At 39.1% G+C, this 20,880-nt stretch overlaps 1 protein-coding gene across 1 annotated transcript in view; it reads right to left on the bottom strand.

The window, feature by feature from the left end:
* The window catches only part of LOC144198033 (voltage-dependent T-type calcium channel subunit alpha-1H-like), a 29,915-nt gene extending 20,353 nt beyond the window's left edge, over positions 1 to 9,562 (bottom strand). The window contains exons 1-7 of the mRNA XM_077718820.1: positions 9,475 to 9,562; positions 8,797 to 8,930; positions 8,365 to 8,462; positions 7,016 to 7,175; positions 4,403 to 4,718; positions 3,740 to 3,832; positions 2,449 to 2,992 (exon numbers count right to left, since the gene is read on the bottom strand). Of these exons, the coding sequence (XP_077574946.1) occupies positions 2,449 to 2,992; positions 3,740 to 3,832; positions 4,403 to 4,718; positions 7,016 to 7,175; positions 8,365 to 8,462; positions 8,797 to 8,930; positions 9,475 to 9,513 (1,384 nt within the window). The 5' untranslated portion in view covers positions 9,514 to 9,562. The remainder of the gene's footprint in view (positions 1 to 2,448; positions 2,993 to 3,739; positions 3,833 to 4,402; positions 4,719 to 7,015; positions 7,176 to 8,364; positions 8,463 to 8,796; positions 8,931 to 9,474) is intronic.
* Positions 9,563 to 20,880: the final 11,318 nt, after the last annotated feature.

Genomic DNA, 20,880 nt, shown 5'->3' with positions numbered 1-20,880 from the left:
ACTTCAGTTTTTTTTAAATGTATTTAACATTTAAAGGGGACCCACAAAAATATTTTGTTTAGAGTTTTGGCTGTAAACGATCAGTTTGGAGACCCATATTGTCGAATGTTTAAGTTATTTTGGTCAGAAATTAAATGTAATGTTTACAAAAAACAGTTACTTACCTATGACCGGGTCAAAAACATGCACAATATGCGAGTGTTAGTAAATTAGATTAAACTAATAAGGTAAATACAACCAAAAATCAGGATTTTGATTACATTTTCAGGGTAGTGCTTGCAATTTCTGTTGGTCTGGAGCAAAAAAACAATAAAACGGAAGCAGCTATTGGGACTCTTTACGCAAGGGGGGAGAGAGTTGAGCATTTTATTAGAAGTAGAAGTGTGCATGCATGTGTGTGTGGCAGCAGAAGATTTGTGCACAATCATTAGCGAGCAGCTCGAGGGAAGAAAAGGAGAGAGAAAACGCTGCTGTGACAAAAATGAACTGTTCATCTAGCACGAGTGCTTCTCGCCGCCTTCTTCAGCGCCGCCAACCTCGGGTGGCGTCCCCCAAAGAGCCACGCGCTCAATCCAATCAAGTCACTCCGTCATGTGTATCTGTACGTAAGCTCGACATGATGTGGGAACTTCCTGCCTGGAGGCTTCAATTCAAATGTCTGCGCTTCCGCCGACCGGGTTGCCTGGTTATTATTGCGGGGTCTTTGATGTTTATGAAAACAAATGCAAAGTTTGCGTCATTGAAAATTTTCAATTCACAAAATATGTACGCTTCACTGATTAAATTGATATGAAAAACATGCATGTTTTTTTGACAGTGTCTTTGATGAATCTAAAATTTATTTGCAAAACGGTGTCTTTGATGAATTTTTTTTTTGCAAAACGTTGTATTTGATGTCTACGCAAACGTGTAGAGATGTTTTATTTTTACAAAAACTGTTGTTTAATTAAACATGAATATTTTGGTTAAAAGATACTTAACTCAATTGTCTTTGATGTTTAAAAAAATCTCAAAGACACTAAAATATACACTTAACAAAATTTCTTTGGCTAAGATGAAAAATATAATTTTTCCCAAAATCCTCAATACAAAAAAATACCCTAATAATACACGATTCTTAGCTTTTCAACAGTAATACAACAGCAACAAGAATCCATGTTCTAAATTGAAATAATCCAATTGTTCAGGCTTCTACACTTGGGGTATTAGCTTTGGTTTGAAGAGTCTAAAAGTGAAATCCTCTTTGCATAAAGTGACTGTGTACAACAATAAGACCTCCAATAGGATTACGCCTGTCCTCAGATCCTGTCGTCAGTCCACTGTGCGCACCACAACTCAGCTTTAAAGCAATTAGGATGAGTGGCAACGTAGTGTATACTCACTCATTTTATATCCTCACCTTTTATAGGACATGAAATGAATATGCTCATTTTTTTTATTTACTGTGATAGTAATGGCGCTTGTAGTAAAGAGGCAATCACTTTAATGGCTACTCCCATTCCCCTTTTTGTTTTCAATGGCCTTTACAAGTGCTCCCAATTAGTGGTCATTGTACCATAAGCCACTTTAGTTACACATTCCCATTGAAAATGTCATAAGACAAAATATCATTGACTCTTTTGCATCTGCTGTGTCAGTGTGCACCATAATAGAGTTTTTAGCTCAAATTTTAGTGCATCTTATTGCTCGACATAAACAGTTTGTGTTCGATCGCAAAGAGACTGGACTTCCAAGTCGTGATAAACTCCTGAACCATTCATCTAAGGCATTGGCGGCCATTGAAGGCGCTAGGAGTCCATTCCAATTTGACTTGGCGAGAAACAAAATGATCGCTGCCAGCCCTCACAGGCAAAATGGAGTGGACGCCTACCTATTGCATCAATAGCAATGAGATAATTTAAAAACAATTTAAAAGCGTTCTAGTGTTTTGTGTGTCGTATTTTCTGGACTATAAGTCGGACCGTCAAGTAGAGAAACCAAAATCACCAATTTGATTTTTTTTTCCAGGTTGTACCCTATTGGATTTAGCTGGGATAGGCTCCAGCACCCCCTGAGAAAATAAGAAAAACAAAATTTGAATGAATGAAACCTTGATCAAGTGTCTGCTATTAGGGGATATTTTGATAAAAGGGAAGATACAGAAGTTAATGTTTCATCTGTAAATATAGAAACAAACTTAACTAATAATCAATAAATTTCCTGAAAGTAGGTAAAATAGCCATAAATGTCACTACCATTTTACCTAATCAAATGCCAATCAACTTTGGCAAATCAATTAAAAACGTCAAAGAAATTTGGGATTTGCACCTTCTGATTGGTTGAGCAATAATCTCTTATCTTTATGTCTTGTTTTCAATTTAACCTCGTAATAGTGGTGATTAGCAGAGCTAACGCAACGGTAAGCACAAACACATTGAAAAATCTTAAACAAGCAGTCATTCTTCTCACCTTGTTCCAGCACAAGCTGCCTGTTGACAGTCTCCATGGCGACCAATCTCTTGTGGTGCTGACTCTTTGCATCCAGGTGAGTGAGCAACGGCGAAATGACGGGATAATTAAATCCTCCGTTACTCAGGCGCCGTTCCGCTGTCGGCGGGGACGCCGGCGGCGGATGCCGCTGGTGATACATGTGATGGAGATGCGACAGGTCGCCGGCCACGTGACCGGAATGCCGATGCGCCAGTCCGTTCACTTCGGCCACGCCCCGGTCCCGTTGGCGGCGGGTCAAGGGAACGCAGCGCAAGCCGGCGGCCGCCGTGGCGACCAGTCGAGATAGACGTCGGCAGGCCTTGCGCCCCAAGTGGCCCAGGTAGCGGATGATTTCCTCGTAGCAGCTTCCCGGTTGGCTGTCGCTGGCCAGAGTGGACGCCGACTGGTGGAGTTGGCGGGCTCGCTGCTCCGACTTCATCAGGGCGTGCTCTCGTTGCTTGGTCTCTGAGAACTGGGTGGCTATGACCACCAAGCACAGGTTGATCATGAAAAAGGAACCCACCTGTTGGGGGGCAAACAAATAGTAAGAGATTGGGGCAGTAAAAACTGGAAGAAAAAGCCTTGACACTTTTTTGGAGGAATTTCTCAATTTTCATTAGGCCAAATGTTTGATTTTTTTCTTTTAATGGTTTGAGACCTTTAACCAATGTCCTCGTGCCCTTTGATTGGCTGGGATAGGCTCCAGCACCCCTTCAAAATGACAAAAATAAAAGATTTTAAGTGGACTTCAGTCAAAAAATACTTGATCTTGACCCACTTGCCTCCCAAAAACATGAATTGATAATATACACAAGAACATAACCTTGCATGTTTTTGGGAAAAAGTACAAATTAATTCCTTTTAACTAGGTTTTGAAAAAGATTCAAAAACTCCTTGAAGAATGCCAATCAAAATCATTAAAAAACCTTGTGACAGGCGATGTGGTGTATCACGACCCGTTTTTTTTTCTCCACTGAGAGTAGAGTGTAACCAAATGCAAAATAAATTGCCATGATTCCCTTTTTTTCGTTTCTTATTCTGAAGAGTATGTGAAGAGTGTCAGGCAAGGCAAGGAAAGACATGAAAACACATTGGGCGTAACTAAGCCTCCTTTGTCTGATATGACATGCAGCAGCGGAAATAAGCTTACGCCGCATAAAGTAGGTCCTGTGACACGTTAAGCCTGTCAGATACTTCATGTCTCAAGTATGTGTCTGCGGGAAAAGTAATATGTAAGTGTGCGTGTGTGTGTGTGTGTGTGGTTTCTTACAATAATGAGGAAGATGAAGTAGATGAAGTTGTAGAAAGAGTGGGCATCCATGACGTAATACATGATGTCCACCCAGCCTTCCAAGGTAATGACCTAAAAGAGCATGGCAGTAGTGTCCAAATTATATTTAGAATAAATGGAAAAAACAACTAAAGTAGAAGTAAAACTGAAAAAAAATTACCATTTTAAATATTATTTGATATTACAGTAAATATGCCTCAATTGAGACAGAGGATCATAATGATGTCATTTTTGGACAAAAAGATGATTAGCAGTTTTGGCAATGATGTCACTTGCTAAAATTGTTACTGCATTCAAATGTAGAATGGAATTAACATTTGTAGTATAAATAAGAGTAAATAATGTTTTCTTCAGTTTAGATGGATGTGACATTTATCAAATTTCAACAATTGCATTTTCTAGTTCAAATATAACACAAAAAAATACAAAAAGAACAAGTTATGGATTAAAAACTCAACTTTTTAACTCATCTGAACTTCAAAAAAGTAGATTGGACTGCATTTTAAGTACATTTGACTTTAGTTACATAGCTCAAGCTTGATCATGTGACCCTGATTTAACTCAAGTTTCCCAAATTAACTTGCTACAATAACTCAGGAATACTCAAAACAAAGAAAAACTCATAATAACTAAAATGTATACCTGAAAAATGGCTATCCAGGCATATCCAATGTTATCAAAGTTGATGGCTCCTTTGTGTGGGTTTAGCTCGCCGGCACGACACTCATTGTAGTACTGGTACCAATTGACGCAGGACACCCTGTCCCCCGCTTCCACCGCGGCCCTCTCGGGACGGGCGTCCTCGGCCGTCAGGAGGCAGGACCTCCCGGCCACGCGCCGGCGGGGAACGTCGGTGCAGCGCAGCATGCCGTTGTCCCGCTCTGCCGAGCAGATGAACGGGTGGTCCTCCGTGCCACCCGGGCGGTAGTAAATGCTCAGGAAGGAGATGTTGTACCTCCTGGGGATGGTAAAAAAGACCAGAAAAGAGGGTTTGGGTTAGAAAACAACAAAGTCAATTTTTTTTTCTTTCCTCACATGTAACTGATAAAAATGTTTATTTTATATAGGAAATAGTTTAAAGACGTGTTTGTCAGTCATTTTTATCATTATAACTAATTGAAATGCAGAGATGCTTCAGTTTAATAGAACAGAAGACAAAATATATGGTTTTAAATGAATAATTGCATTGACTAATAAAAAACATTTTTTGTCTTATACTTTTGTAAAGAGCAAAGTAATAAAATAAGTTGTCTTCAGTCCTAAAATGTTACAAACTAAAGGAAAAAAGACTTAAAATATTAATACTTTTATTTTGACTGACTTTTGTATCTGTTATATTTATATTTTAAAGAGTAAAGTTTTATAAAAAAGGAAAAGAAAACTAGATTTATTTTCCCCACTTAAACTTGACACAAGCAAAGTTTTAAGGAAGGAAGATAAAGTTAATTAAAACTAGAAAAAAAGTTTGAATATTAAGCCAGTTGTGGTCAAGTTATAAAGAATGAAAGTAGATGTCAATTATTTAGATTAACATATTACTTTTCGATTATATTAGAAATATGTATCTCCTAAAAAGTAATTTTTAACACACAATAGAAACTTATTCCCCTCTTGCTTGCGAAAACAAATTTCACCAAAGGAGCCACTGAGTTAATAAGCGTTTTAAAAGAAGATTTATAAAATAGCATGTACTCTAGTTGCTGTATAGACGATGAATGTTGGCAGTCAGCAGAATTCCCCCATGCGGCCCGGATTAAAAATAGACAATTTAAGGCAAACAACAACGGTAAGCAAGCGCACAGCGAGACACAACACTTGTTAGCGGGATTAATGACACGCTTGTATAACGAGAAGGAAGCGGAACATCAAATAGATCAAGAAGGAGGCGTTTCACCGTGATCGATGTCCTTATGGCCTTTTGTGTGTCGGAACAAAAAAGGAGCCCCAAAACACAAGTATTCCATCATTCATGGCGGCCCACCATTGAAAAGTCAGTGTGCTTCTATGAGGACGGATGGGCTCAATCGTTAATGGAGTAAATTGCAGGCCAATGACTTTGGCGAATGATATTAACTACCTAGAGTCACTGCTCTTTGATCATTGTTGTCCAAAAGGTCCGCTCTAAGTATTTGGGTCATACACAGTGGCCCAAATGAAGGTGGAAAAAGGGTGAATTGAATTTAGACTGTGGAGTCCTAATGACCCGAGAACTAAATGAAATAACTTGGTGGCGCACTGGAACATTTGCCCCCAATTAAGGTGTACTGTAAAAAAATACTTCTCATTGTAACACAACAAGGAAACAGAAGCCAAGGGTGATGAATATTTATCCAATGCTTGATTTTCTTGTGGAAAAATACTCCTAAATATTTTTGCTTAGTCCATATTTTCCAGACTATAATGTGACTTGGATCACAATTGGTTAATCATTGTATAAAATCCACTTAAGTACAGTTCAATCTAGTTGAATTATAGCACAACTCCAACCCACTACTACTATTACTACTATGGTTCCACCAAGTAGTATGACACAATCTACTACTTCTACTCCTAACTACAACCACCATCAAATCACCACTTTTTCTACTACTACTACAACTACTCCTAACTACAACCACCATCACCACTATTATTACTACTACTACTACTATTACTTACTACAACCACCACCACCACCACCACCACTAATACTACTACAACTACTACTGCATCTTAAATATGAACCAAATTTCAAAATAGGCCATTCATTGAAGTTAAAATTGGGGAATTTCTTTGTGATATTACCAACATTTTTTAATGAAGTTATATCAAGTGTGTTAATAGAATATTGTTAGAAGTAATAAATGAGCACGGCACAATTGTCAAATGTTATAACGTCGGTTATAGTTTAAAAGTCATCAAGTGGCTTGAGCAACAAAAGTAATAGTTACAAAAATAAAACTAATATGTAAATATAAGGGAAAATGTGTGCGTTTTGTTTCTCTGCCTTACCTGTCAATAAGTGAAATCGATTTTTTTTGTGTCATCTGTCTAACAAGCAATTCCAACAACCTTAAATGCAATCTATTCCCTAAAGCAATCTTGTCCCAAAGCTTTTGATTGGTGATTAGCACAACATTTAATCAGCGTGCGCACTCCAGGGGAACATTTGGCCACGTTTTATCGATGACCAATGCGAACGGCGACGGAGATTCAACCGACCACAATGAAACGACGGGCTGCTATAGATTGGTCGCCGTTGCCGCGGTAACTCACGTCTTGACGTCTTCGCTCATGAAGCAGCGGTTTCTCAGAAGCCCCGCCCATAGCTGCACGCCAACGATGCCAAAGATGAAGAAGACAAAGAAGCACAATGCCAAAACATTGCCCAACATGGGAAGTGTGTCCAGTAAAAGTGTCACCAGGATGCGCATGCCTAACAAAACAAAAACATCACTTTTAAAACAGTAATTTCACCATTAAATACATATTCCATTAACGCATGAGGATATAATTGCATTACTGTAGCTCATTATTATTGTTGTTGTTAGTATAAGTTGAATTGTGAGGCTGAAATTTGAAATATTATTCATTATATTTGGTTTGATAGGTGAAAAACATGTTTTAATAGTAATACTGCGCAATAATAGAAAAAAATGTCTTTGTTTTGTCTTATTGCTGTTGAGGTTGTTTCTACAGTTAACAATTAAATAGAGAGAGATTTCCAGGTTTTACACAGGCAATATTGCTAATTGCACAATGGGCCATCAATAATACATTTCACTTTAAATAAATGAGTAAAAGCCTCAGGTGGTGCTTAGAAAATGTGTTGTTATGAAGTATTGCGGAACAATTTGCTCCTTTTGTCAGGTTATTTGAGGGCTTTTTAATACACTTAACGGCAGCATTTATTATGCTGAAACACTTCAATTTCTTTCTTTTCTTTTTTTTTTAAAGTCATCTCCTGTGCTGCTTTCAAAAGTAGGATGAAAATTTGTGGATATTAATGTCATGAATAGACCAATAATAAAAAAAGTAGCAAGATGTCATGACAAAATGCACATTTGATGTACTTTGTCTATTTCAATAGGCAACAAATTTGGTGATGTCAGCCATTTGTAGACCCACAAAAAAAGGTTTTAGGTTGCCATTTTGGTTGAAAGTAGATATGTTTTAAGAGTTGTTAGCATCTTTTAGAAATTGTAAAAATAATAATAATGCCGTGAATGAGGTCCAACACAGTACCATGAAAATCTGTTGTTTGGTTTAAGGTCATGCAATAAAAAAGCCTAAAATTGCCCATTTTGGGATTAAGTGTCCTTTCTGACTCAGCTGTGCCTGCAAAAAAGTTCATAACATTTCTAATCCTACAAAAAGTATTGATGAACATTAAATTTTAGACTAAATTGCCCAAAAAAATAGGCTCAATAACCACCTGATATTGTACTCAATTTCAGCAAGCAATACAAATTTGACTGTTTTTATATTTTTGCCCATTCCAATTACCCAAAGTTGGACCAGGTCAAAATAAATCCCTCCAATTGCCACCAAAAACAGCAGCCAACTTATGTATGACACTCCATATTCAGTCCAAATAGGTCAAAAAAGCCATAAAAAAAACTCACTAGGAACCCTGTTGATGGCTCTGAGCGGTCGTAGGACCCGAACAGTGCGAATTGCCGACAGGCTAACGTTATGTCCGTCCAGAGAGTACTCCAACATCCTGTGGGAGAACCAAAGAGAGAGAGCGCTGACCCTTTTGTCCAAGGGGAATAGAACAGACGCTGCGTCCTATCCCTAGAATGCAACCATGCCTTTAAACGGAGAATCACGGGGGTCTCCGAGGATTCACTCATTCCCACTGCCATTCTACAAATGTGTCAGACACCAACACACACATTCAGGATCTAAAACACACACACACACTCGTGCATTCACGCTTGACATTTCACTGGCATTAAACAAGTGTCCCGGTGCCACATCCAGACTTTTGGCTCCTATTTAATGTCAGCAGTGCACGTGTGTGGCACGCTCGGACACAAGTGTCAAAAACTCACCCCACGATGACAATGAAGAAGTCCAGTCGGTTCCATGTGTCTCCAAGGTAACCGTTGTGACCTATGATCCCCAGAGCCACCATCTTGACCAGCATTTCGCCGGCGAAAAACACAAAGATGCCGTCGTCCAGCGCCTAAAAACAAACACGATAAATTAGTGGAAACTGATGGAGGGGAACGTGAACTTCATTCAGATTTACAAGTGGGGATGTTTTGAGGAAGATTAGCTTCGAGGATTATGTGAAGAAAGCTATATATTTTTTTATTTACATGGTTAAAATGTGTTGAGAAAAAGATGAACCTAGCCAAGGTGGCTCCTGTTATGTAAAAAAAATACAATAAATTAAAACACTACATTTCTATTGGGGTTTTAAATACAAAATGACTCAATTTGTCATATTATATATAAGTATTGTCTTGTAAAAAGACTAATTGATTTTAATGGGATTACCTGCAGAGATTGTTCCTAAATATTTGTTTTAAAAAAATACCGTTTTAACATATTTTACGGACCACTAAAGGGACCAATTGTGGTACTCTTACCACATTTTGAAAATCATAATTTTGAAAAATTTGCACAACCGAGCCAAAATAGTATTTTTTAATATAAATGAATGGACTGATTTCTTGAGGTAGGACCATTATTTGTGTGTGTGTGTGTGTGTGAGTGTGTATTACCTGCAACAAGAAGTGTGTGTCGTCACAGGGCTGGAACATTCCCAACGTCACACAGTTGAGCAAGATGGCCAAGATGCTAACACGTTCAAACCATGTACCAAAAGTCAAGGAACATCACAGCAAAAACATACATTTCAATATTGATGACGACATTGACCAAAACGGGAATAAACAATAATAATTTGGATGATTCATCTGCATTTCAGGTCAAAATTATGATAAACAAAGAAGATCAACTCCATCCTGACTGCAAAGTATTTGTAGCTATACAACGTCTAGTCGCTTAATACACAAATAAGCAATTAATTCCAAGTTTTAAATGAAGTTTACACAGAGACCCCATCAACGAGAAATGACCCACTACACATTTTTCGTTGACACCACGACACACTCTTGTTCTGTTCAAAACAACAATGAAAACAATCTGGTATAAATGCCATGCAGAAGGGGACAGTGCACTTTTCCAATGCCACACTTCCTTGAAAACATTCCGCTCAGCTCAGGTGGCCAATCAATACAAGCCACATTGTTTTTTTCTACATTCCTGACGGCCAAAAGGAAACGCAGCCGGGCAATTTTCTCTTTGGACAAGTCAGAATGACTACTTTGCATAAAACTGGACCACAAAACGGCCTCAAATCTAAATGCAAAAATTGAAAACTTTTTGCTGGTGATGCTGCCGTCTGCTGCCTTTTTCATTTTCACAATAGAATCGTTCTACCTATAAAAGACGAGAACCCCGTTTGGGGTGGGATCTTCAGCGTATAAAACGGGGCCTTGGAGTCCACGGACATGCCGACTCTCCATTTTTTGGCTCGACTTTCAGCGAGGATGATTTGATGAGTTCCCACTAATGATTATTCCCATTATTATTCAGACGTCTCAAAGCATCCGTTGACCCGTTCTGACCTCTTTCGGGAGCCTTTGCATTTATTAAGCTTCCCGGCTCCTTTCAGCAGCATTTTTTTCTCTTTTGTTCCTCTTTGACTGGTCGCCAATCGAGGTGGAATATCCAAACGGACACAAAAGCCACGTCAATCATATCAATGACAAAAAAAAAATGAACATTTCCACACTGAAGCTTTTTGAAAATACATATTAATTAGTAAACTTAAGCTTAATAAGAGCAGGCTTCATACATTTAAATTAATTTATAATCCTGTCTGTCTACCTTTAAAAATCATTTTTTTGAGCAAAAAAATGAGCAAGAAAACAAGTCTTTATGCCAGGTGGAGGGAACCTCAGGCTCGCGAGCCATATGTGGCTCTTTCCATGGGTACACTAGCCTGTGAGGTAAAATATGGAAATTATTGGTGAGATAGGCAAGTCCCAAATGCACCAATAGGATTGTCACATTGACATTGTGGCATTAACGCCACTTTAATCCTAATTAAGTGATACTGATTGATTAGCAATAGCATAAAAATATTGTCAAACAAATTCAGAGATTTTTGGTAATTTAAATGTGGTGAAATGACAAAAAAATATTTTTACTTCCATTCTCAAGAAATAACATTAGAAAATATCTTCAATGTGTTTGTCCCATGTCGCTCCCAATAAGAATTTTTAATAGGAACATCAAAATACTCAAAGTAAAAACACAAAATGTATTTTTCATTTTGTGGGTATTATTTGTTTCATTGCTTCTTCTGGTTGAGAATTGGATGTTTTATTTAACAAGATAGATCAAATATAAATCACCTTGTATTATTCATGGCATGTCCCGCAACATTCACAGTTACAACAATCAAAAAACTTTTATAATGCGAGACAAAGAGAGCCAAGATGAACTAAACTTGACATTATTACACCCTTTTCCAAGAGAAATTTTGATCAAATTGCTGCCCTGGCTTGCATTTTCCCAATAAAAAACAAAAAAAAGTTAGCCTTGACCATGTCTCTCTCTCTCACTCGTCCTATTTCATGCAAATTTGTCCTCAGCAGCTACAACGAGAAAAACGGCCAACACCATCCACGGCAGCCAAAAAGTTAGCAAAAAACAGTCCAAAAATGAGCCAAAATGAATATCAAGTGCCTGAAAATCCACCAAAAATAATCCTAATTAAATAGAGGCAAAGCCATTTCTCCAAAAATGGCCTTTTCCATTTAAAAAGGTCAAGTTTGTCCAATAAATGATATCACAAAATGTAAGCATTGACCCATAACACAAAAAAAAAACATTTTTGAGAATTTACAAGCCAAAATCTCCTCCAATGGTATGATCCTTAACTTTAAAAGCCCCCTTTTCAACCCAAATTCTACCATTTTCCTATCTTTTTTCTGTTCTCAAACCTATTTTCTACTCATGACAGACATGCCTACCTGCCTCGTTTACAACCCCGCTGCTCGTGATGAGACATTTCAACGCCTTTTAATATTCATGCCTACCAAAGCGGCTGACATCAAACATGGGGGGTGTCTAACGGGGGCGAGCTAGTCAGGCCCATTTCAAGTAACTCTAACACAACCAAAACACACTCACACACAAACACACACAAATGTGACAATCCGGAGAGAGGAAAAATAAAAACAACAACTGAGGGTTACGAATAAAAGACTCAAAACAATGTGGAAAGGATGCAAAGACGCATTTATGACACAGCCTGGAGTCTCACACAAACACATATACACACTTATGTACACACATGCGTGCACAGTCGCCTTTGTGGACACTTTGCTCTCAAGAGGGCGGAAAAAATTAATGAGCGCACAATCCTTTATCACCCTTGAGACACGGCGAGTGAGAGAGAGAGAAAGAAAGAAAGAGAGAGAGATAGTGAGAGAGAGAGAGAGGGTAATCCAGTGTCATCCCTGTGCTCAGGTTGCCATGGGAACCCCCCATCTCTCACCGTGGGAACTGACTTGTGAGTATCACAATCAGCTAGTCGAGGCCACGACGCCATGGATGCATGTAAACACACAAATACACAAACAGACGCACAGTGTGGAAAGTGTTGACCTCCTTTGGAAGAAGGGTCTTTTGGAATTGTGATCTATTCATGAAAAAAGTTGTGGCTTCGTTAGATTGAATAAGCTTGAAAACTGATTTGCGTATGTCTTGGGAAATTAGACAAAACGTTTCATTATGAGTTTATCTGGTATTGATCAGCTGAACTTTTGCATCTTCTCAGTCAAAGTTAATGTTTGTTTCTTTATGATAAATATTGGAGTATTGATTAAATGTTAGGTTTTGTGTTCATTACAATTACCACTCAGAGAAACACAATGTTTTCTGGTTCAGATGGTTCAAACATGCACAATTGGTTAGACAGAGGAAACATGCTAAACATATTTTTTTAAGTGTCTATTGATACATTATAGTCTCTTTTATCAAACTATGTCAAATATGCGCAAAATATCATATCATTGTCCAAAAAAGAATAAAATAACCAATCTAACCAAAACAAGAATCAAAGTTATCCTGAACAATGTACTTTTTTTCATACTTAAGAATTCTAAAGGCTATTTTCTAATACAAAAAAAAGAAGCTTCACTGTGCCTTATTTTGAAATCGAACAACAAAATGAAGCATCCATTTCGAGGTTGCGCTTTAAAAAAGGACACTCGCGCAACTCATCTCCAAAATGCTTTGCTCAAACTCAGCGTAAATGATGAATACGCCATCATGAAAAGATCCATACATCAACTTCCTCAATTAACGACTGCCCCACATTGCGGTCTCACATAAAAAACGCGGTTTGAAAGTGATGCCCTTGCTTCAAGTTAAAAAAAAAAACGACAAAATGCTTACTTTGACATTACGTGTCGGGACGAATACATTAAATAACGCAGAGGTGGCGAGCACCCACACGCCTTGCGGCCCAGTTACAGAAGACAGACCAGGGTCAAGGTGCCAGTGATGAATGAGGCGGGGACTCATTTCCTCGGCGGGACCATCACTCAACATCACAACGTTGGCGCCGTCCCATTCTCGTACTTTCACTCTGGCATTTTTTTTAAAAGAATTTCTCCGCTCTAATTTCCTCAGTCCGACCAATTATTTCCTCGGCTGGGCATTTTTTAAATACCGATTCCCCGCCGTCTCGGGATCTATTTCACGGCGCTACGTGATATCATGGCCGCGGGTTAGAACACCGTGTCGGAACCCGAGTGTCAGCCGATAGATAAACTTAGACTTCTGTTAATAATTGATAGCGTCACGGTGGTGGGGAGCGCCTGAGGGTGGCGGTAGGGTGAGAAAGGTGGAGGAAGTCACTACCTCACATGATGATACCATAAAATAGTAGAATCGAAAAAAAAAAATGGAAGAATACAAAATTGAAATGTTCCTGTTGAGCATCTGTTGACATATTCATGCACGTTTGAACCATGCAAGCCAGAAAACATTAAAAATGAGAAGACATTTTGTCTTGTTCGGCACACTACATTATTGTATCCTATTAAAATGATCAATACGCATTATTGCATTATTATCTTCCCTACTACAGTGGTACCTTGAGATTCAAGCTTAATGCGTTCCGAGACTGAGCTCGTATGTCGATTTTTTCGACACTTAAACGAACGTTACCCATAGAAATTAACTAAAAACACATTAATTTGTTCCAACCAACGAACGACACATGCAAACGAGAAGTAGAAAAAAAATCACTGAAAAAATACAGAGCTCCGCCCAGTGCTCTCGTGTCCACTGTCTGCTCGTATATCAAAATTTGTCTCATATCTCAAGATATCTGCTCAAAAATTTACTCCTATCTCAAATAACTCATCTGTCAGGGCACTGGGTATGTCAAGGTAACAACATACGAGAAAAATGGCGTGTCTCTCTTGGAGAAAGATTAAAAAGGGTTAAGACGAGCCACGTGAAGAGACGCATGAGGTTTTTACTGTCGCTAACGAAGTGGTCGCAGAGCCTCTGGAGGCTGGCTCTGGGAAATGTGTCCCCCCCTCCCTAATCCGCAACATGCCACTGCATCCCTCCTCTGGTGCCAACGTGGGTAGTAAAGGTCAGACAGACATGATAAATCAAACCGGCGCGCATCATTTCTGATCTTTACGTTCCATCCCTGGAGTTGAAGAGCTACCGATTTGCAGGAAAGCCTTTTTGTGCAAAGGCTTTATTCACTTTAGAAACGGTGACAGTAGTATTGAACATGCACTGTATGTATATAGGCCAGTGTACACAAATAGAATTGGGGACTGTAGTATTACTTTAATAAAGGCTTGAAATGTTTTATTTGGGCTGATTTTGACTGAAAACTCATTTCAGGGGTTTCTATACATTTTCCATTAAGTACAATACGTTTTAATTGAATCAAATGTATTCGTATTTTCCTATTTTTAGGCTAAGTTTAAACTATGAGTGACTTGAGCTCTTTTTTAATAAAGTACAATACAATTTTTGAAAGGACTGTTCAATTGTAATTAACTTTAAAGTTTTTATTTTTGGGGATTTTTTTTTTCGCACAACGGCCGTTTTTGACCAAAAATGTCAGACTTTTTTGTCTTTGCGGGCATGACTATTTGGAAAAGAAAAGCCCTAAAAAGGACAATTGATTTGCACAAATAACTAGTAGAAAAAAAGCAATATAACATTGACTTTAATAGGAGGAAGGAATTGCATGATGGGAAATCCCCTGGCGGGTTTTCAAGTAAAGCTCGAATGATTCAAGACAAGTAGCAACTGTACCTATTAGTGTTATTAAAAAAAACGGAATTCCTTAAAGAGAAAGAATAAAACCATCTACAAAGATGTCTCTGAGCTTTTTGTGCTACTTTTCGATGCTTCTTGCGAGAGAAACTTGCATCCATTTGAGCTTGTGATCTTCAAAAACAACAATTCAAAGTTAAAAATGAGGATTTTGAAACCTATCAAAGTCGGATTTTAAACTAGCGTTTTAATTAGCAAAAGACTCCAAGAGGAAAGTTTCTGTCAATTTGTCACTATCTCCCTGTCAAGTGGTTACCATGGCAACACACGCATCAATCACCTTAATTGGATTGGGAGGGGGCAAACGGGGATGACAGCTTTAGCCTACTTTGAGCAAGAGCACATGGGCATGGAGAGGTCTTCATCAGGACCACCCCCCATTATGTAAAAAGCCAATTACGACATCCAGGCACAGAAAAGTAAATAAGACAAGAACAGATCACGGATATAAAAATAATTATGCAATTTAACTGCTTCAAAGTAGGGCTTGAAGCAAATTTGGGGGTGTTAAAGTGCATCACCATTATGATTGACATAAATATATATTGACAAATTGCTCATATTACCCAATGTGTGTCTGGTACGAAGACAAGTGTGCACCGTTTATACTTTGCACAAACAGTCGGGCAGGCTGAGGGAAAGTCGTCACGCCAGAGTTGCTAAGCAACCAGGATAGTCCTTCAAAAAGAGAGCCCATCCGTGGGAGATTCCCTGCCCGCCGTGTGTGCGTCATAAAACAACTTGGACAGCCAGAACGCCGTCTTAGATCAAGTCGGGCTTTCCGATGGCTTTCAAAAAAAAGGTTTTCGCTTTCAAAGTAGCAAGTTAAGCTTAATTCAACTTAGATCCCATTTCAATTCTTTGTCAAATGCCAGTCCGCTTTAAATCCACTTAAAGCTCATTTGCTCTCGTGGGTTAACGTTGGTTAACATGTTTTGCTTTCTGTGGGTTCCTTCTCATGCTATTGTGAACTTTTCCTCCACCTGGACTTAAGTGCGGGGGAAAGCCATGAAGCGTGAATCTTACCCAGCTACACCCGAACATTAACTACAACGTTGTAATGGTGGTAATGTGGCGTGCACGCTAACAGCTCTGCGGGCTCCAAAAGGCTGCCGGCATCCCTACTTTCCCTTTTTTTTCTTTACTGTACTGCTTGTCTTTCATTTATTTAACTCAACTCAATTATGTCATTCATATTTCATGCAGGAGCATGACTACTTACACACACACACACACACACACGTTTGGTGACCCAAAAAAAAAAGGAAAATGCACAACACCACAATGACAGGTGCGTGTAACTCTGGAGATTCATTAATGCTTGTCACCATGGAAACATCCAATCAGGGAGAGTTAGGCCATCTTTTTTTTCCCTGAGGCTAATGCATCTGAGAAAATACCTGAACACACACTCATACACACTCATACACACACATGTGCACTTATCCCTGATGTGTTTACACGCAGACTAAACATAAAGGTGGCTTGGCTTTCCATTAAAATTCCATGGCTTACCCTGACAAACTCCCCCATAAAAGTACAATTGTTATGGTAAGATATACATAAACTATCATTTTGGAAGTCTTATTTACTTTTAGACACGGGAGATTTCCGCTGAGCTGTACAAAAAAAAATGTAGTGCATGCTAATGTTGGAATTTGAAGACATTTAAATGATAATATTTATGGATAACTGGCACTATGAATAGTCTACTGGGTACACAAAAGGTATGCTATGGTTCTATGTTATACATTTCAAAGTCCTGAAGGTTAACAATTTGTGTTTTTTTTGCTTTCATTGACATTTCCTTCAGATAGGGATTAAGTCCAATTATTGATCTGAGCGCTTCTTCCGATTCATCAGTCCAAGCAACACAAGGTCAAGTCTTGTTTCCAAGACAGCTGCACACGCATGAAAGTAAAAAGGATCTTTAGAAAATGTGCTTCCGAGATGAGCACATAACCAACAACATACTTTCAAAGTCAAACTTAATTCTGTAGGCCAGCAATGTTAAACTCAGTTTGGTTCGAGGGGCAAAACAATAAAGCCAACTCAATCTCATGTAGGCTGGACCAGTTTAATTTTAGGCCCAGTGGCGTCAATGGCACTGAAAAATGATCATCCAAAGTAAATTGGGCATTTAGCAGGCAAGGAATTAGTTTGCATTACATTTTTTATCACTTCTGTTTTAAAGTACTGACTTGAGGTACATTTTGGATGATTTCCTATTGATTTAAAGAGACTTTCAAGGATGCTTTTTGTTTGTTTTTAGGCATTTTTCCTGGTTTTGGGGCATTTTAATGTTCCCTATTAACATAGAAAGTGATTAGCTTTAGATTAATACTTCACACACCATCACACAACTCCCAAACTTCTTGTTCTGCGACGCCCTTGTCAATAAAACAATAAAGAATCTAATTCTGTACGTACACTATGAATACTTGTCCGTCAGATCAACCCAGCCTGGGCCAAATCCGGCCCGTAAACCACATATTTGACACCCCTCTTCTATCCTATTGCCTCCCAAGTTGAGTTATAGCTTAAAAAGACAATCGCAATTTTTTTTGCAAAAAAAAAAAAACGGATTTCTAGACAGCATCATGGTGAGCATATAAATTCCCCAAAATATTTAAGCCGAGGATTTATTGCAGCTATAAAACCACCCCAAAAAATCCAACTAATAACCCAAATGGAAAAAGGCCACCCCAGTTCTTCGTGGTTGAATTAAAGTGAAATCACTCACCCGCATGGTACGTACGTACGGAAAGGATATGGGTGACATACGGCTCGTAGGCACCAGGATCGGGGTGGGCTAGTTTGGGTCAACGCCAACAGAACCACCGGGGCTAGCGTCGGGTACGGCAATTCTTTGGCTTCCTCCTCTTCCTCGCTCCTCTGTTGGCCCTCCACCGACACGTGGACTCGGTCCCGGTCGCCATCCTCGGGCTCCGGGGGGTCCGTCATTGCCGGGACCACCTGGAGGACAAAAAACACCCCAATGAGAAGGAGGTCTTATAGCCGTAAAGCCTTTTTTAGTGGGAAAGTGCAGCGTGGGGTCCGGGAAACATAAATCTCCATACAATGCAAACACAGGCAAATGTATAGATTAAACAAGGCGAGGGAGAAGCTTAGCAGGCACTTTGCGGAAAAGACGCTGACGGGGAATTGGTTTAAAATCATTCATTTGCGTTGCACAGTAGTCATTTAAGTCTAATACAACAAAAAAAAAACTGGAGCGGTTTGCATCTTCGTCTTAAAGTTTGGAGGATTCAAGCCTTCCATTTTTTTGTGGTAAAATCTATATGACAAAATGTAGAGTGAGATTGATTGCCCGAAGTCGACTGGAATAGGCTCCAGCACCCCAGAAAGTGATCATTTTATCACAATTTATTCAACTAAATTTACCCCAAGAAAGCAAATGGTGTTATGCGTCCTTTTTAATCAGATTTAAACTCTATTCTTTTTAGCTACAGCAGTAAATAGATTGCCCGTCCGAAAAACAAAGTCACCTCAAAAAATCTAACATTTTGTCAGACCCCCTTTAGCATTGATGATGGTGCATATTGACGTCACAAGACTTTTTTCTATTCAAATATTGCATTCATTTTTCGAGTGATTGGACTCATTGGAGTCATGGAAGAGGATCATATGGGTGTGACCAGTCCAGATTTACACAGTTTCAGAATGATGGGCACATCAGGGTAGGTTAGAAGCCAGGCAAACAAAGTCATCCATTCACTGCCTTAGAGACCAATGTTATGATCCGGGGTTGCCGGAGTCGGTCGGGTTGAGGTTCAGCGACAGGATGAGATGAAAAAACCAGGTCAGCTGACTAGCTCAATCTACCGATATTCCATCAGTGGCTTTTACTTGCCGTGATGGCGCGGGCGGGCGGGCGGGCGGGCAGACTCCAAGATGACAACGCCAACATTCATCCACCTCAAATTGCCAAAGAAAAATTCACGAGACATTATTTTGACACGAGTAAGTCCCGCTGGACGAGCGGTTAGTCCGTCAACCTTGCGGTTCTGAAACGGGGCTTGTGTGGGTTTTCTCCAGGTACTCCAGTTTCCCCAACATACCAAAAAAAAACATGTACAGTGGGCTGATTTAACACTAAATAGTCCCTAATTTTGACTGTGAATGGTTATTTATCTCATTATACCCTACGATTGGCTGCCCACCAATTCCGGGTGTCCCCTGCCTATTGCTCATAGTTGGCTGGGATCATCTCCAGCACCCCCACGGCCCTTGTGAGAATAATTAGTATATTAGTATGTTTGACATACATATTGGCCACAATAGCCTGATTTGATTGAGACATACTTTTGTTTTTAAAGGGCCTTTTGAGTAGCATAATAAGATGCACTCCCCGAGTGTGCGTCGTGTTTTGCGATGACGCGGCGGGCACGGAGCCTGAAAGTCAGCGAGGATTCCAGAGCTGCTTCACTTTGAGGCTCAATACCCAATCCCCCCCGCCACCCTCTTTTTTTTGGGGAGGGGGCAGTGTGGGATGCAATGCAAGCTGTTGGGTGGACATCAGTCAGCCATTTCACACACACACAAAGAGCAGAAATGTGAGAGTAGAGCCGAGAAATGCCTTTTGAAAAGGATTTGAAAAAGCTTGCCGATGGTCACACCGTCGCTGGTCCAAGTACGCGTTATCATAACAAGTAAAAACAACACTTAAGAAAGTAGCAGGGGAAGGACAAATATATGCTCCATAATACTAGGAGAGATTTATGGTAAATAAACTTGGCAGTTGTAATTGTTAATGACAGATTTGTATTGATTCTATAATGACTGAAAAATGTTTAAATGGAAATTGATGTAGAAAGGGTTGATGTGGATTTACTTTGGGAAGAATGTATATTAAGTATGTATGAAATTTAGTGTAATTTATTAGGAGAGATGTTGGAGCAAATTGCAAGATTGGTCATTTAATAAGTCATTTAAATGCAAATCATATTGCACCTTTAATTAATAACACAGATCATAAATTTTGGTTCAAATCTAGGAGTGGTGGTTTCTATAAAACTCTTTTAATCATATAATTAATTAATATCAACAAAAAACATGTTCCTTCACAATCAGGAATTCAAAATTAACTACAATATTTGCTGACAATGCAGTTTTCAAGCATCAGTTCCTAAATGATCAACAACACAACAAAGTCAACATCCTCTCAAAAAAATCAATGTGAGATGAAGATAAAGCCATTTTGTCATTTCAAAATGTTATTTTACTATAAATCCGAATCATCTTTAACTAAATCCATGTTAGTCTGTCCACTGCATCTCATTACGAGGGTTCCCGGGGGTGCTGGAGCATATCCCAGCCAGTAGGCAGGGTACACCCAGAATTGTTTCCCAGACAATCGCAGGCACCACAAGACAAAAACAACAAACATCCACGCACACAGAGCGCCATCAGCCCAGCATATTTTTGAGATGTGTTAGGAAACCAGAGTACCCGACAAAAACCCACACAGACATGGGAGAGCCAGCCATTCTAACCACTTGACTATTCCACTAAATCCAACTCATTATTGAATATTTTTACTCTTTCTATCCTTATGACTCCAATAAAACAAGGTTAAATGAAGCTAAATAAACACCCTATCCCTTTACTAACAATGAATCCACTTTCCTATGTGACATAATATTTATTTATCAAAAATTTCCCAAAAAAAGCCCAACTCCAGGCATCATCTGGACCAAAGACTTCACAAAATGAAC

Source organism: Stigmatopora nigra, chromosome 6 (genome assembly GCF_051989575.1).
Source record: "Stigmatopora nigra isolate UIUO_SnigA chromosome 6, RoL_Snig_1.1, whole genome shotgun sequence".
Classification (NCBI taxonomy): Eukaryota; Metazoa; Chordata; class Actinopteri; order Syngnathiformes; family Syngnathidae; genus Stigmatopora; species Stigmatopora nigra.
This window is presented reverse-complemented; position numbering and strand designations above follow the sequence as displayed.